This window comes from Gregarina niphandrodes, assembly GCF_000223845.1.
Source record: "Gregarina niphandrodes unplaced genomic scaffold scaffold00011, whole genome shotgun sequence".
NCBI lineage: Eukaryota > Apicomplexa > Conoidasida > Eugregarinorida > Gregarinidae > Gregarina > Gregarina niphandrodes.
The window spans coordinates 33,609-49,953 of NW_011645781.1; the positions used below are offsets into that span (position 1 = coordinate 33,609).

The following is a 16,345-nucleotide window of genomic DNA, read 5'->3' on the forward strand; positions in this document are numbered from 1 at the left end:
ATTCCGGTCTTGAGGACATTGGATATTCAACGAATACTTTGCACTACACTTCGCACACGCGTCACTACACTTACACTCACTCTTATTAACATATTTCCGAATATTCGTTGAATCAATGGGTAAAAGACCCAGACGGTGCGCCAGCATTTCATCTTGCAACACACCCGAGTTTTCTTCTATACTCACCAAGTCTATTGCCATAGTCGGAACCTCGGCTATCTGCAAGACATTGTCAGCCACAAATGTATACAGGTAAGGGTACATAGGTAAGGGTATATAGGTAAGGGTACATAGGTAAGGGTGGCGGGCGGGGAATTCGCACACATGTGTGTGCTTGAAGAATTACCATGACACGTCTGAGAGCATTAGCGAATGACACATCACAATTTTTGAGAGTAAACTTTATCCTGTCCCTAGTCACGTCTGTGATTTCCAGCTGTGGGTATCGGATATACCTGGCTTGGAACATTGATGGTTAGTCTGGGCCGAAAAAAACTTAATGGGAGCAAGTGAAGGTGCTGAAATCGCATTGTGAGGAGTGGAGGTGTTGTCTTTTTTCCCCGGACCAATCGTGCTGGGAAAAGTCGAGCATGGCCCCTAAAGCTGCATTGAGGTAGGTGACGGTGACCGAGTCGTCGAGACCCCTCATCCAGGTTTGCGTGCCGATGTGTTCTTCCATGGGGAACTTGCCGAGAACCCATGGGCGCACCGTGAACCACGAGGTATGTAGCGGAAGCTGCATATCTGCAGCCAAGTCGCCGTCTTGGCTTTCTGACGCCGGAAATGCCTCGGGACGTATCCGGCTCGAGCTCAGAGAGGACAGCTGGTCGTTTTCGACCTTGACAAGGTACTGATTGTAGTTCTCAAGTATCGATTTATTACAGATCAGTGTCATGGCTCCGTGGAGAATAACATCGCTCTCCGAGGCCTCAAATTGGTGCCAAAGGGTTTCGATTCTCTTAGGGTGCATCAGGTCCGAAGGGGTAAAGAAAGAGATTAGCTGTGATGACACCAGTGTCTTTGAAGCGCCAAACAATCGATTCTCTTCGTCCGAATGCTCGTCCGTCCGTGTCCAAACCCGTACGGCTGGCGTCTTCACGAACACATCGTTCATGATGTAGCCAATTTCCTTGTACAGGGTATTCAATGCTTTCTTTTCTTCATCTGCCCGGGGCGCCCAGGCTACTCCAGTGAAGTTGCTAAAGTCAAACTCCTCTTCCCCTGGGAAAAATAACGGACCTTGGTAGTTGCTACTCAATGGTATATTTATAACAAGAATCACTTCAGCCGGCTGAACCGTTTGGGTTCCAACCGATCCCGCAAATATCGGTAATCTCGGAATGTCTTCAACGTAAGCAGGAACCACCAACGAGATCGGAGCCACCTTCACAGGGTCTTCAGCACAACACCCCAACAACAGTCCCAACAGTCCCGCAGCCTTGCCAAACATCCAGAAATTTTTGCCCCAGAAAATACACCAGATCTAGTACTAACGCCGCCGCCCCCGCAAAGACCGCTGGGCAATCTTATACGCAATACCGGCAGCCAAAACACCCATGAAGGCGCACCCGGTCACATACCATATCCAGTCGGCGAAAATGTCGTCACCCTCTAGCCCCATGTTCCAAGAGCTATACACTAAAAAAAATGAAGAGATCAACACTGGCCCATGTTGTAACCCAGACGTGCTCACCCGTGCCGTAACTCAACCGAGGCGCAGACTCCGCGGAGCATAACTCCGCGGAGCAGACTCCGCGAGCAGCGCTGTTTGTAGGGCTGTTGCTCTACATTGTTGGAAGGTCAGGCATATTGAGTGGTAGTGATATCCCTTGAAGCTTACGAGCGGCGTCGAGCTGACGTTGGGGGTGCAGTCGCATTGGCGGACGTCTGGTGTGTCGTATGAATACGCGCTCCGGCACTATTTCGTGCTCGTACGGTCCCAATGATTCTATGCCCGGCAGGTCCTCGTGTGCGTACTGAATGACAGGGACGCTATGTCCTGGGCCACGCCCTCCCGGGCCACGCCTTCCCGGGGCACGCCCATATACCCAGGCATACCTGCAGCATGCTGTCGGATGGACACACGTTGTCGGCCTCATTTTTATTCCCAAGCGGCCCGGCAACAGTTTTGTGACCAGGCTGCCATCACAAAGGCATTGTCCGGCCGCACGCGCATTTCCCCTGCTCCGTGTCGCGTCTCCCCGCTCCGTGGCTCATCCAGATCGCGTCTTGCTCGGATCGGCCTCGCTGAGGACGCGTCTCGTCTCGTCCGAATGCGCTTGTCTCCGTCGCTGGGTGCGGCAGCAGCCTGTTTCATGACACTTGTCGAAGGCTTGATTCGATGACGACGGTCTTGGGCGTGGTCTCGGTCTTGGGCGTGGTCTCGGTCTTGGGCGCGGTCTTGGCCTTGTGCGGTCGGTATTAGACGCGGTTTTGGGCGCAGGCGTATGTTGGATGACGGGGGGGGGGGTCACATGTCGAAGGGTCACATACCGAAGATGGAGTTGAGTTCGACGGGTGGTGTGCGGAAGGTATAGACGTTCCCATCTCGTTTTTCGAGAGTGTTATGTCTGGCGGCTGCTCGATTGCGTTGCGTAAGTAATTCGCGGATGTCGCCTACGACACTGCCATTGATGTTGAAGAAGCAGTGTCGTAGTCCGTGCACATTTGCGTCGAGGTAGGTGCAGTCTATGACGTCTAGGTCTAGCCATTCGTACTCGGCATCGGCGGCCAGCTCGGCAGGTGGTACGTCGGTCGCCAATTGCGTCGGGCCGTCGGTGACGCTGGTCGTAGAACGTGTCTCCATCGGCGATCTCGGAACCTGCGGTCGCTGAACCCGCACATAGCCAAAAGGGTGCTTACCCATACAGCGCCGTCCACGGCTCAATAACTCTGCACTCGCCAGAGCCTCATCACTTGCATGCGTATACACTGTCGTCTGACTCGCAATCCGCTGAGTCGCCTCATATCCGCCACCCAACACAAAGTCATCCAAGTAATGTTCCGGGTGTAGGAACACCAAATTCAGCAGATTCAACCGAGGGCTCGAAGTGGAGGAGTCGTCGATGCTCTCATTCTTTGCATAGTTCTCGATAAACAACTTTTCTCTAACAATACACTGGTACGGGGAATGTATGTGTGTGTGTGCTGTGTGTGTGTGCTGTGTGTGTGTGCTCTGTGTGTGCTCTGTGTGTGCTGTGTGTGTGCTCGTACTTATTAGCATATTTGAGGCTGTTCAAGAACAGTCTGGACCCCATGGAGTGTGCTAGTATATGTACATTTTTTACGCGATTGTTAGCAAGGCTTTTGAGGAACATAATCAAGGCTCTTTGGCACAAGTAATGGTGGGAGGCCCGGCGGGCTTGGTAGTAGTGCCATACCTCGGTACCTGCGGGCCAGAGAAACATGAAAGGCTTGATCTTATTGGGGAACCCGCCTAGCGCAATTAGTTGTCCCAGGAGCAAGGGTGCTTCGTGGAGGGGCGTTTTGTAACCATGAATGAAGACCATAGCTTCCAGAGTGTCGCCTTCAAAGTCTGGACCACTCCCTCTAGTCCACCCTCGGATTCCTATTTCGGTTCCCAGGGCTGGTCGAGGTGAGTCCATGACGGTAGTTCGGTAGTCCTGGGGCCACGCCGCTTCGTCCTCGAAATCAACTAGACGAACTCGTTTACGGCAGTCCCGTGGCTCCATTGTCAAACCACGTCCGTCTGCCTCCGGTTCACTATTCCTGCGCCACCCCTGGGGCACGAGTTTGTCTTCGCAATCGAGCTTCACCGTTACGCTCCTGTTCGAGTTTATATCCGTGTCTTCCAAAGGCGAAGGCGGTATATGGTAAGGGAGCATCCTCTCAACGACCCATTCCAACCCTTTAGAACACATACTTCTTGTCTGCTCCGTTTCGTCACTCCCGTAAATGTCTTTGGTCCCTTGCAGTTCGTTTTCTAATACTGAAAGACCAGAAGAAGACCCCGAAGAACCTCTCTCCGGAACGCTCGATTCATTGACACTAAATACATTGTCATTGGAACACGATACCTCATCGTCCAGGCACGGGGGATACTCAATGGGAATTGGCGTATTGTGGACTGTTGTCGCCTTGCTCACGATCCCCGTCCGCTTTTTTTTACTCCGGCTCCTTAGTCTCTCCAGCTCTAGCCAGGAAAAAGAGCTGAGTCGGTTATTCAGACCTAGAGCGGGTCTGGAGAGTGTTTCAGTCTTGTTTAGGGGACATTTCCAGTAGATGAATTTGGGAAACTTCCTGAAGAACTTGCCGAATATGGAGCATTCTACGTCCAGTAAGCCGAATTCGTAGTTGTCTGGGATGAGCGCCTCATCACTGGTTCGATTCCCGGTGTTGCCCCCATAGACCTGCTGGCGAGAGTCAGATGAAACAAAGTCGAACCGCATCCACCCGAGTCTTAGCGCAGTGAAGCCACTGCCGCAGGTGTTTTGGCGGGACGCAAAGGGGGCAATAGGTCTCCCGAATTCCCAGGCGCCATTCAAGCTTTCGCCGAACTCTTCTCCCCATCCTTGGACCCACACGCCTAGACCGTGTGGTCTTAGTAAATCATCAACCTGACCTACGTAAATACAGCAATACGCGCAGCAAAGAGTCTTGATGGTGTTCGGGGGGAGGTAGCTAGCCTGGGGACAGAAGCAGATCGGAGGTCGTAATCTGATAATTCGCCAGAATGACCAGAGCTTCTTCCGCCACCAGTAGTTTCTTCCCTCGCAATCGAAGGGGCATGCCTTGATTGTGACGGAAGACACGTTGGTACTGATCCTGGAAATGCTGGTTTTGATGGTGGCATATTGAGACCTGCTTCTCATTGACAGTCCACGTTTCGGGGAAGTGAAGGTTGAGTAGCTTCGGAAGGATCCGCCATTGCCCTTGAGAGAAGATGACGTTTGGCGCAGAGCACTGCCACTATGGGTGAGTAGCCCAGGTCCGGTGGCCATCGGGGACTCTTCACTTGGTTCGATCACCAGTTGTGCGCGCCAAGCGCTCAAAAAGTAATCAGAACGAAGAATGTATGCCCGGGCAAATGGCAACGCCAATTGCGATGTCAAGAAAGCCATAAACGCTACACAAACGTGGTAACCAACCATTATATACAGTGCCACAGGATACTCTTCGGTCTTGCTCAAGAAACATTTCCCGGCCGCGATCTTGTAGACTCCTCCGCACGCACCAAAAACCAGACAACAGTAACTCCCAAAGATAGAAAGCGGCGCAAAACGAGGCGTTTGGGACGAAGAAGCGTACACAATCATACTACCCAACGCCGCCGCCCCGGCCGCCATAAACCCGTAACGACTCCTCTCCGCCTTATCTGCAAGTGTCGCTTCTTCACTTGCGTCGCAATTAAGGAAATATTCTATCAATATCAAACCCAGCGAACTCAAGTAGTATGCAAGTACTCGCGTAACTCGACGACTGGCAGAAAATGGCCCATGGTACCAACGGATCCAACTTCTGTAACGCATTGTCCGAACTGTGCTTTCAAGAAACGCGTCCAAGCTCAACGCCGACTTTTGACGCAGGGACGAACGGCATCGTCTCGGTGATGCCTCTGCTAAAAAGTCCAAGTCCCGCGACGGCTCCATCGCATCACAAAATTTACCCGCAACTCTGAGCCAACTCACACCTCTGTTTAGAAACACACGCACGTGTCTAGAAACCACTCCCCAAAGAAAACATAACTGATATATCCAACCTCTCGGTGTCACCGACAGGCCAAGGCCATGGGTAACCAGCGCCACGGATGCCAGCGCCATGGATGACAGCACCGTGGATGACAGCACCATGGGTGCCAGCGCCAGACGGTGGACCGTTGGTGATTTCGTGGCGAGAAAAATCCATGATCACTACCGCGGCAATGGCAGCCTCAGTCAACGCAGAATTTGAAAGGATAGTGAAGTACGAGACTCTGTCGGATGCCATGCAGCTGCTACGAGAACTGGAAGGTGCTTCGGATAAGGCTCAATCAATAATCAGAGTAAGGGGGGAATGGTGGTGACGGAATATGGGGGTCATGGTGACGGAATATGGGGGTCATGGTGACGGAATATGGTGGGAAGAGTATATTATTTTAGGCGGGCGTGGAAGAGAACTATACCACAATATTTACCGCGAGTGATGCTCTGGTGAAGATGGAGGGTCAGTTGAAGGATACATTGAAGATGACGGAGGATACTATGGATCACATGAAGTTGTTGGAAAAGAATTGCTCAACCTTTTCTACGGCTGAATTCCAGGAACTCGGCAACTCTCTACGAACCATACAGCGAGCGTTATCGATTCAAAAGGTCAGAGAAACTCCAGGCTTGGTCCGTAAGCTGTACTTACAAAAACAATATGAACGAGGTCTTAAAGTGATTAGAGAGTGCCTGACTGAGCTCCCCGGGGAGCAACTGCCCGGCCAAGTGGAGGGTAATGAACGAAAGGAGAGTAATGAACGAAAGGAGAGTAATGAACGAAAGGAGAGTAATGAACAAAGGGAAGATCATAACGATGACAACAGCGTTGACGAGATTATTCGGGAGCTTCGGGAGTTGGAGAAAAATGGTATGCATAGCTTATGCGAATCTCTATCTGTATTCTGGAAGACTGCAGCTCAGAACCCGACTAGCTGGCTAGAAAAACCTGGCTTGAAGCACGAGGTCCAGAAACTAGTTCAGGACCCCACGGAACAGAGGCTGTTAAATTGTTTACAAACACTGGGAATCGATGGGTACGTATTAGAGAGCGCTCGTATGTATTCTTTCGCCCAGGTAATCGAGGCTTTAACAAGCGGTAATATTCTTGATGGCGACAGATCCTGCCATTTAGAGCAGCCAATAGCGCAGCGTACGTTACATGGCTATTCCCAATATGCTGCATTGTTATACCTGGAATCGGCGGAAACAACATCAGAATCCAGTGGAGGACCTGCATCAAATATCGTTCTATACTGTTTAATCAGCCTCAGGATTGTCTTGGACTTGCTGAAGTTGAAATCCGTTATGCCCGAATCATTGCATGATGATTTCGATTGCGAAACACGCGTGTTTGCCGCGCAATTTATTTGCAGAGATGTGTTCAGCGCTTATTGCAAGCGCCTGACATTTGGCTCATTTAGTACGTACCTAATTATCAGTAATGTGCTGCCCAAGATATTCCCCGAAATCGATCGACTCATGTCCACTGTTAACGCCTATTCGTGTGCAAACATGATGTTCGAAATTGTCAAGGAATATTCTTTCAGTTTGTTCGTGGACCTCCTGGACTTCGGCTGCGAGCACCGCCATACGCTGGCCGACTCCTTCATCCAAAACGCTTCTATGTTGCAGCATAAAATCATGGCAATTCCATTGAACAAAAAGCTGTTGGCGGAAACTCTGTATTCATACATAAAGTTGTACTGGATTGGCTGCGTCGTCGTGGGACAGGTGGCTGAAGTCCTGACCCCGGCCGATTTGGCGGTGCATCGGCACCAGTATCGGCCTGGCAGTCCCGTACAACGGAGCGCCGTACAACGGAGCGCCGTACAACGGAGTGGCGCTACTAGTAACTCCAGCAGTCGGCGGTCCAGTCTTGTTGCGGCCCCTGACTGCGAAGCATCCACCGGAACGGTCCCCTTAGCAACCGAATTGCCATTCCTTGATCTTTTGATTGCGCAGGCCCCTATTATTACAGATGACAATTACAAAAGCCCGATTTTAGCCAACATGCTTAACTTCAAGGCCGCTTTGGAGGAGCAGCTGGCCGTCTACGACCGACCGGTTGGACAAGACTCGACGGCATCTCAGCACCGACGACAATTGTCGCATCGCAGACAGCCGTCGATCAGAGAAATGCCAAGCGACAAAGAATCCGCTGCGGTTTTCTTAAGTGTACTGGATGCGTTGGCATCCATGGAGGAAACGGCTAAGAAGGAGTCTTTGAAGTACGGGATAGAAAGATGGGGATGTGAGACTTGGAATCCGTTCATTGAAAAAATTCATGGCAATATTCGGATCAGTATTCAGGCGTCTCTGACCACTCAGTCCTATGCTCTCATGTTAGAGAAGTTCCAGAACGCCAAGGCGACCTCAGTCAATACATTTAATAGGTATCAGCATTCAATAGTTGAACCTATTATTGCGTTGGTTCTGCAAATCGGCTTTCATCTGGCCGACATGGAAGGGCCAGTATTGCACCCTGGACTTATGGAATACCTGGGCAGCAAATCTGATCCGGAGCTGGCCAATCTGTCTATCGAGACAACCCTTAAATGCAACGACAAAGCCATCGAGACAGCAGCCATGAAAACGTGCAGGCCCCAAAAAGGCCAGTGGATTGAACCACTGGTTCTACGATCCTTCCTTAGCGCCCTAAGCAGCCTGTTGGGCACGTCGTCCAAGGCGCTCACGACACAAGACCTGGACGACGAGGAATTGGAAAATTACCAATGTAATATTCTCTGGACAATATGTCGACTCTCAAAATTTCTCTTGAAGCCGTCCATGAAACAGAAAGAAGTCTATCCGATGTTGGCGGGCATTACGTACGGACTCTGCAAGAAGGCCAAGGGATTCACACCAAACATGAGTAGATGCGTGTCGAGGGTTGCTAACCATGTCGAGGGTTGCTAACCATGACCAGCGCAGCGAATCGAATAGCCGTTCCTAGGATCGACCGAAATATCCCACCCAGCCAGCTCGTGAGGGAGGGAGGGAGGAGCTCTGCAGGTGAGATGAACAGCAGTGGTGTCACGTGTTGTAGAACATGTGGAAGAGCGAGAAGGTTAGAAGACGTCTTTGACGTTGCGCTGTAGGGGCGGATCTCCGCACAGTTTGCCACTCTGTTTTCAGCAGATTTACTTTGTGTGCCCATTCGTCGAGTGTTGCGGAGTTAATTCGCAGGGACTTGGCCTCGATCCGTCGTGCGATGAGACGCCGGCTCTGTTGCAGTCCGCGTCCAAGACTGGGACACCAGAGGGGTGGCGGTACGCTGGACGTTCGGATTGGTTTAAGGATGGTTTCTCGTGCGTCGTAGAAGCGTTCGAACGTATCGCGATCTCTGTATTCGCTAAGCCTCTCGGCGACGGCGTCAAATAATAAGTCATACGGGTAGTTCTGCAGCCACCAGCACGCACGCGGTAGCACGGTAAACAGCATGGCCTCTCCGCTAATATACGTGTCCAGAGCACCGTGGTTGTCACGCAAGTCGTCCAGATACGGAAACACTTCTTCGATCATGGCCGCGTAAAAGTACGGGGCAAATGGCGGTGGGAAGACCAACAGCATCTAAATTACACATGTCACCCCCTCACCCCCTCACGACGATTCTCTCCATTACAACCCGGTGTACGTCGCTTACAACCCGGTGTACGTCGCTTACGTCCCAAATCGTTTGCAGGAGATCAAAAGACCTGATTGAGTGAGCAAACATGGTGACCAACCAGGGAATGGTGAAATGAAGTTCGGAGCCGTCTCCCATCCAACCGGCTCGGTATCGTTCATGCCTATTCAGAATGAGGCTTTTCAGGAGCTCGGGATTGAACCGGTACAGCAATTCTGATATGAACGCCATAGTTTGGTACATGCCAATGTCGAACCTGATCCGTGATTGAAGGTTGAATAACCGCGTTAAATAAAAGTTAACGAGGAAGTCCATGAAACGCGGCGAATCGAACACGTTCGCAGAGTTGAGTTCACAGAACACGACACACACTTCATGCGCGCCCTGGATGTACTGCAACTCGTAACTCTCCGTCTCGCCACTGTCTTCTGAACGGCCAGACGGCGGATCGATACCGCTGGTCGAGTGGCTGGTCGAGTGGCTTGTTAAGTCACTTGACGGATCGTCGGGCGGCGGCTGGTTCGGCATACACTGCTCGTCCGTTTCCGTTACTCTGTACACTTGGTCTTCTCGACATCCATTTAGGGTATTGCAGTTCTGCGGGTGCGCTGCAAATAGATCACGCAGTATAACCTCCAACCGCTCTTGGCGTTCCGAAATGGCTGACCTAGGCAGACCATAATGGAAGTCAAAGAATTGCATAGACCTCTGCACATCCACCCTTATCTGGCGCTTCAAATCCTTCATTTCGTCCGTGTCCATATCACATTCTCTAGCACCCAATTTGGCATACCCTTTCTGACATTGAGGCCAGCACAGTCGTGTCCAATATAGTGTAAGCTGTTCCCAGTCCCTCAGTCGTTGTTCATGTCGACTGGATAAATCATCTTGTTGACTGGATAAATCATCTTGTTGACTGGATAAATCATCTTGTTGATTGGATAAATCATCTTGTTGACTGGATAGATCTTGGTGGCCAAATTCTAAAGCACGGGTTAGCACTTTGGTTCTCAAAGCTTGAATCTCGTCATCCAAAGGAGTATCTGCCTAAGAAATGAAAGAAACCTATTCCTCTTTTTTTACCATGAATGTCGTATCAGCAACACCTATAATCGATTGAGCGGTTACTGCTGCATCGCAGTCAGTGAACGCGTTAGACTCGGCATAATGCGCGGATTTGTCCCGGGTCATTGTCCCGGGTCATATACAAAAAATGGCGTAAAATCCTGCGTGCATGCAGCTTCATAGCTCATCGAGAGCTTCATAGCTCATCGAGAGCTTCATAGCTCATCGAGAGCTTCATAGCTCATCGAGAGCTTCATAGCTCATCGAGAGCTTCATAGCTCATCGAGAACTTCATAGCTCATCGAGAACTTCATAGCTCATCGGGAGCGTCGTCTTTTATGGTGGCGTGGTTATTCGGGACGTGGTTATTCGGGACGTGTTTGTTGTTCGTAGTGTGTGCAATGGTGTTTATAGTGTGTGCAATGGTGTTCAGATTTTGTTGAGGATGAGTGTTGGGTATGCCTTCATCCCCGATAAGTATTTTCAGTCGATTGTCATAGTCTGTCCATTCAGGTATGATTCGTGTGGCCTGTTTAAGTTTATGTTCATGGGTCTTGGGGTTGTTGCATAAGTCAATAGTTTTAGCTTTGGATTTTGTTTTATCACTACACCATGTCTCGCACCATAGCCATTCCTTAGGTAGAGGGAATATGGGTACGAAATCTTGTATAGCATTGGGTAGATCTTGGTCTAGATTGGCAAGGCTATTAGGATCAGCACTTAGTTTATTATACATAGTTCGAAGAACATCTCCTACTCTTCGCTCTCTGAACAGTTTTAAATCTACTTTGAAAAGGGCGCTTATATGATATGGCCGTCCTTTCAAATAATCATACCAAAAGCCATGTTCCCAGAATCTGAATTGAGATGTCTCATCTCGATCATTACAGAATGGTGTAAATCCATAAACATGTCCCTTCATGTCCAAGTCCCAAAGGTCTCCTATATCACCTCTAACCACCTGGTCTGCGTCAATGTATATAATACTATTAAGATTCCTTGGAAACAATAAATCCAAAAATAGAATTTTGTTCGCCCATATTTGACGTTGCTTATCCACTTGGCTACGTAACCATTGAGGCCATCCGAATGATACATATCGTATTTCAATAAGATCTTTTTCCGTATTCAAACTGTATTGTAACTTATTAGCATACTCTTTAAATTTTGAACTTAAGAAATCTTCCAATATCCAAAATGTTAATTTCCTATCAGTATTATGACTAACACTAAGCATCATTATCCTTAATAGCCTCTCATACATATGCCCAGATGCTAAAGAGAATATATGCACTCGATCATCTCCTTTTTGCACATCATCATCTGGACCATAATACCAACGCCATATAGAAGAATATACTCGAGCAACGTATGGTTCATAAGGCTCCAAGATATGCTCACCGATAGCATATATTAATTGTGTACAACGTCCAAAAAGACTTCCTGCAAAAACACCTTCAACACGTTGCAATAATGTACCGATGATCGGGAGTTGATATCTTATCGGTATATTATCGAACAATACTTCACTACCAGTAAAGGTTGACATAATCTTAATAATGGAATCAGCCCTTGGCCATAAATCATAATTCCATGAGTTGATAGTAATCATATTATGGTCACTCATATTATGGTTACCCATAATTTGATTCACATCAAAATTATATTTTCGTGCTCCTCGTCCCTCTGTATAATTTGCATGAGTTATAGTAGTATTGTCGATCATGATCTTATATTGACCTATATCAGGCGCAACTAATTGGAAATAATTAGGTTGGCTAAGTGATATGGTCTCATCAAAAGTATGGTTAGTCTCTATATCAACAAGTCTTATTGGTACACCTCCTGTAACACTACCCCCAACTTCATGTATCGATCCTTCTATTCGGAATCCATCTAATCTATAATTCACAATGACATCATCCTTAAGTATATCCAATTTGATATTATCCATATCCACCTCACTCTCATCGGATCTGATATGTAATTGAGGAGCTATATCGATCTTGAACGTCACAATCTCGTCCGTTAGATTATTAAGGAACTTCGCACCGATAAAGCTCGATCTAAGAATACCGGTAGATTTACTACCGGTAGATTTACTATCTGGACCCGATATCTTCCTGCTTTTTTGTAACTGGAACATTAAAGGAGGCTGTTGTACAAAATCAAACCATTTATTGATGGGCAAATCTTTATACGACCAATGACTAGTAAGGATTACCTGAGTATTTAATCCTAAGTATACGTTCACATATTCCGCAAGATTACTATAGATTTGACCCATTGATGATAATGGATCAATCAATAACTTTATTCTCGCATCATCATTATCATCAATAATGGATGCCATCCTTAATCCTCTTAGACTGGGCTTACTAAAAAGCTCCTTCTCTAATTGCTGGTCCTCCATCCAATCATTATAATCTTGAGTATTCTTATTCAATAAAGAGTGATATAAATGAGACACTGCTTCCAAAATTATATTCTTCTCTTGTAAGTCAGGAACCATCGTATGAAACGTTATAGGTGATAGATATGGCAGCCTACCAGTCTCTGATAATCTAGAAATATTATTAGTGGTCAAACTTCTTCGATATATGCCAATCTGGGCATTAACGAGGGCTTGAATTCTCGATTTAACATGTCTCAAGAATGTGCGCGATCTTTGTCGAACGTTTTTCGATCGGTCATTCATAACAATGGCGGCCTCATCCAAATGCATATACATATTTCCTAAGATGATTGTACCCACTTTATGGTCTAATTCACCATCGATAATACTGCCCAAACAAATTAGGTCTTCTAGATCAATCGAACCTGATGTTGCCGGATAGCATAGCCTACCATCCTTCACAAAACTTACTCTGACATTGACCGGAAAAGGGGATATTATATACTCTTGATCATCCAACTGATCATCCAATTGATCATCCAATTGATCTGTTGCTCTAAGCTTATAAACGTTTGGTATTGGTCGCGATTCATCGTCCGCATTCAAGACAATCCAGACTACGAAAGGAGCTTCAATTCTCGATTGTTTGGCTAAGCTTGATCCCTCATACACTAGAATATTTACGGAGTGAGTCAGGAATGACGTGCCCATGGTTTTTGTTAATGTACGAATGGGAGATATTGAATCGCCATTTTCTTCAACTTTGAGGACTTTATTAATCTCCGATGGTGAGTATAAATGAACTAGTTTCTCGTCCACCATAACCATATTAGATGCCTCCATCCAGAAGTTGCCAAGATTAAAGCTCTCATGGTTTAGCTCTGTATCTAGCTTAGATGTGTCGCCGTCAACTAGCTCGTTCCTATACCATTTCCCTTCGAGTAGAGCAGCTAAATCTCTCAAACTTCGGATGTGCGTCAATACACCATTTGGTTTAGAGAAACCTAAAAGTCCATTCTGAAGCAAAACGGCATCGGTCTCAAGCATGGCCTTGACAAGCTCTATAGCCATTTCATCCATGAAAGGATTATCTACGGTGTCATCAATCTTAATACCACGACCGTTAACCCAGATTGTATTGATAGGGGGAGTGAAAGAATTCGCCCGACTCGTAAGATCGCCGTCCTGAGGATCTTTCTGTGAATTGTCATCACCCTGAGAATTGTCTCCTTCATCCTTCGATGATGACAATTCCCTAATTGCCTGGATGATCGTTTCATAATCGTCGTGACTTTTCAGAAGACGACTTGTCAGCTCCGGCTGGTCCGGATCATTTAGTACCACTAACCATCGAAGACCATTAGCTTGTAGCTCACCAATCAGTCTGGGAATAAGTTCAAGTCGTTTTCGGTCCACATATATGATGATGTCAGCAAAGTGGAAATTGGGTTCAACGCTACCCCAATCAATGATGGTTATGTCGGACATTAAACCGTACTGAAGCGCCTTAGCATACTCCACCACTCCCAGTTGACGAACCTCGTCGTTTTGTGTGTGCAACCATTGTGTTTCTCCGATGCCCATACGTTCGAGAAATAATGTTGGATTCCATCGTGCTCGAGACTCGTCTAAATTGAAGTCTCCTAAAATTCTGGAAGCTTGCCGGACCAGTCCAATAAGACTACTTGTTACTTTCTCGTTTTTTTCCGATCCCTTCCATCTCTCAGGAGATCCAATCTTACGTGCTATAATATCGCAATCCTTTATATGCTTTACAAAAGTCGATCGAATAATCTCGTCATGTAAAGCCATTGGCCACAACCATTTTAGAAGAAAATCAGAAATGAATCCAGTAGTCATAGAACGAAGCGATTGGTGTGTGCTCGGTATTATATGCGCTCGTTTACCATCCACGAACACACCATTCAATCGAGTTTGAACAACACGATCTAACGAATGACTTCCTTTCATAATTAACTTGGCTACAGTGCTATTAAATTTACCAAACACATCAGGCGCATGACTTAATAGGTTACTACTAATACCCTTAATACAACTCATCTTCACCGTCTCAGCATCCACCACATAATCATCACATACTGACTTTTCATGCCTTAAATATTTCTCCACCTCCGTCCTCATAAAAGTCATAGTAGCAACACCTAGCGAACTCAACTACAACACATCCCAGTCTCACATGGAACCATAAGAACCCAGTAGGGGTAGGAAGGAAACGGATATGAAGGTAGGAAAGGAGTGGGAAAGGAGTAGGGAAGGGGTATGGAAGGCGTACGTTTGCTTTATCAGAAATGAGATCATGCAGATTGCTTATGGTCTTTCCACTGAGCATGTCCTTGTGTGCATGATGATCATTTAATTCTTCGTCATCTACGTTTTTAAGATGGATCTTATCGGAGGTTTCAGCCTCATTAGATGTTTTGTACTCAGGGTTCTTTAGTACTAAGCTTGCCGCCCAGTTGCGAACTGCAAAGTTCTCAAGTGTGGGGTAGTGGTAGTAACGGTAAGCGTTGTGACGGTCGTTATTTACGAACTGAGCAAGTGATACGAGTTCATCTGCTAACATGAGGTCTGAATGGAAAATGTGGTACTCGCCGTCGGGCAACTCGGTAACTCCCTTGTTACGCCGTTGGGTCCACAGTGAAGCTGGTTCAAGAAATTGCAGCAACCGCGAGCTTGTTGGTTCGTGTTCCACATGAACTAAGCTGGAAGCGAATTGTTGAGGATCTTCCGTCCACCCTCCTGCAATGACTCTACCATCGGTAATCCGGTAAACGCTGTACCAGCCATGTCGAGGCATGTCTTCCCGCTCCACGTTCTTGGAACTATGATTCAGTATTTTGGAGCTGTACACCAGTGGTTCAGAGCCGTGGTGTTCCCTGATATTGTGGTCTTCCTTGGAGGCATGAATATTGTTAAGTTGAAATAACAGTTGAAATTCCTCTTTGCTGATTGCTTGCTGTTGTTGGAGCGGTGGAACAAACATTCCGTTTGCCACAAGTCCGTCCAGGACGGTGCCCATGAGCTTGGAATGCAGCACAAAGGAACCGGTACCGAGTGGACACCCTGACTCTAGCGGCAGTCCCCCATCGGGATCTGGTATGTTGAAAGTGCCACAAACCAAATCTTCTTCTCTTTGGGCCCGAGACCGTCCATCTGAACTCGGAGCAGTTACGCCGCCTATCCACTTAGCAACCAGCGAGTCCCCCCAGTTTGCCGATTCCTCTAAGAAACGAATTCCCTGGAAGATTTGACCAGCCAAGCTCGGACTCTCCCATGGAGCCTGCACACGCACCTTCAGACCCCCAACCACCGCCAGCCAAGGTATGATGATTTTCATTTATTTTGACTCATGAACATCCGGCCTCTAATAGCACTTGTATCACACATAACATTGGCCGCGGCCAATGAGATATACAACGTATGCGCCATGACCAAGTACGCAATCAAACTCAAGAGTAACCCTACTACGGGCTACCGCTGGATGGTAATAATACTCTCTGTCCCCCCCGAATACTCTCTGTCCCCCCTGCTTCCCCC

General features: G+C 47.7%; 7 protein-coding genes across 7 annotated transcripts; 1 reads left to right on the forward strand and 6 right to left on the reverse strand.

Annotated features, from left to right (window-relative positions):
* Positions 1–74: 74 nt before the first annotated feature.
* On the reverse strand, positions 75–469 carry GNI_066330 (putative DNA-directed RNA polymerase II subunit; the record flags this gene model as incomplete). The annotated part of the gene is made up of 2 exons (XM_011131851.1): positions 75–219; positions 347–469. Coding segments are annotated over 2 exons (268 nt in total), but the record flags the coding sequence as incomplete, so codon positions are not given.
* Positions 470–496: 27 nt separating this feature from the next.
* Positions 497–1,450, reverse strand: GNI_066340 (hypothetical protein; the record flags this gene model as incomplete). Its single annotated transcript, XM_011131852.1, has 1 exon — positions 497–1,450. One exon carries the CDS (start codon positions 1,448–1,450, stop codon positions 497–499), a length of 954 nt encoding a protein of 317 aa, XP_011130154.1.
* Positions 1,451–2,485: 1,035 nt separating this feature from the next.
* On the reverse strand, positions 2,486–5,111 carry GNI_066350 (putative transmembrane protein; the record flags this gene model as incomplete). Its single annotated transcript, XM_011131853.1, has 2 exons — positions 2,486–3,107; positions 3,214–5,111. The coding sequence occupies 2 exons, from the start codon at positions 5,109–5,111 to the stop codon at positions 2,486–2,488; spliced, it is 2,520 nt and encodes an 839-aa protein (XP_011130155.1).
* Positions 5,112–5,863: 752 nt separating this feature from the next.
* GNI_066360 (Vps51/Vps67 protein) lies at positions 5,864–8,618 on the forward strand (the record flags this gene model as incomplete). The annotated part of the gene is made up of 2 exons (XM_011131854.1): positions 5,864–6,001; positions 6,099–8,618. The coding sequence occupies 2 exons, from the start codon at positions 5,864–5,866 to the stop codon at positions 8,616–8,618; spliced, it is 2,658 nt and encodes an 885-aa protein (XP_011130156.1).
* Positions 8,619–8,735: 117 nt separating this feature from the next.
* Positions 8,736–9,224, reverse strand: GNI_066370 (hypothetical protein; the record flags this gene model as incomplete). Its single annotated transcript, XM_011131855.1, has 1 exon — positions 8,736–9,224. The coding sequence occupies one exon, from the start codon at positions 9,222–9,224 to the stop codon at positions 8,736–8,738; it is 489 nt and encodes a 162-aa protein (XP_011130157.1).
* A 70-nt stretch (positions 9,225–9,294) lies between these two features.
* GNI_066380 (Rab-GTPase-TBC domain protein) lies at positions 9,295–10,518 on the reverse strand (the record flags this gene model as incomplete). Its single annotated transcript, XM_011131856.1, has 2 exons — positions 9,295–10,374; positions 10,411–10,518. The coding sequence occupies 2 exons, from the start codon at positions 10,516–10,518 to the stop codon at positions 9,295–9,297; spliced, it is 1,188 nt and encodes a 395-aa protein (XP_011130158.1).
* Positions 10,519–10,702: 184 nt separating this feature from the next.
* Positions 10,703–16,145, reverse strand: GNI_066390 (glycosyltransferase; the record flags this gene model as incomplete). The annotated part of the gene is made up of 2 exons (XM_011131857.1): positions 10,703–14,962; positions 15,081–16,145. 2 exons carry the CDS (start codon positions 16,143–16,145, stop codon positions 10,703–10,705), a joined length of 5,325 nt encoding a protein of 1,774 aa, XP_011130159.1.
* Positions 16,146–16,345: the final 200 nt, after the last annotated feature.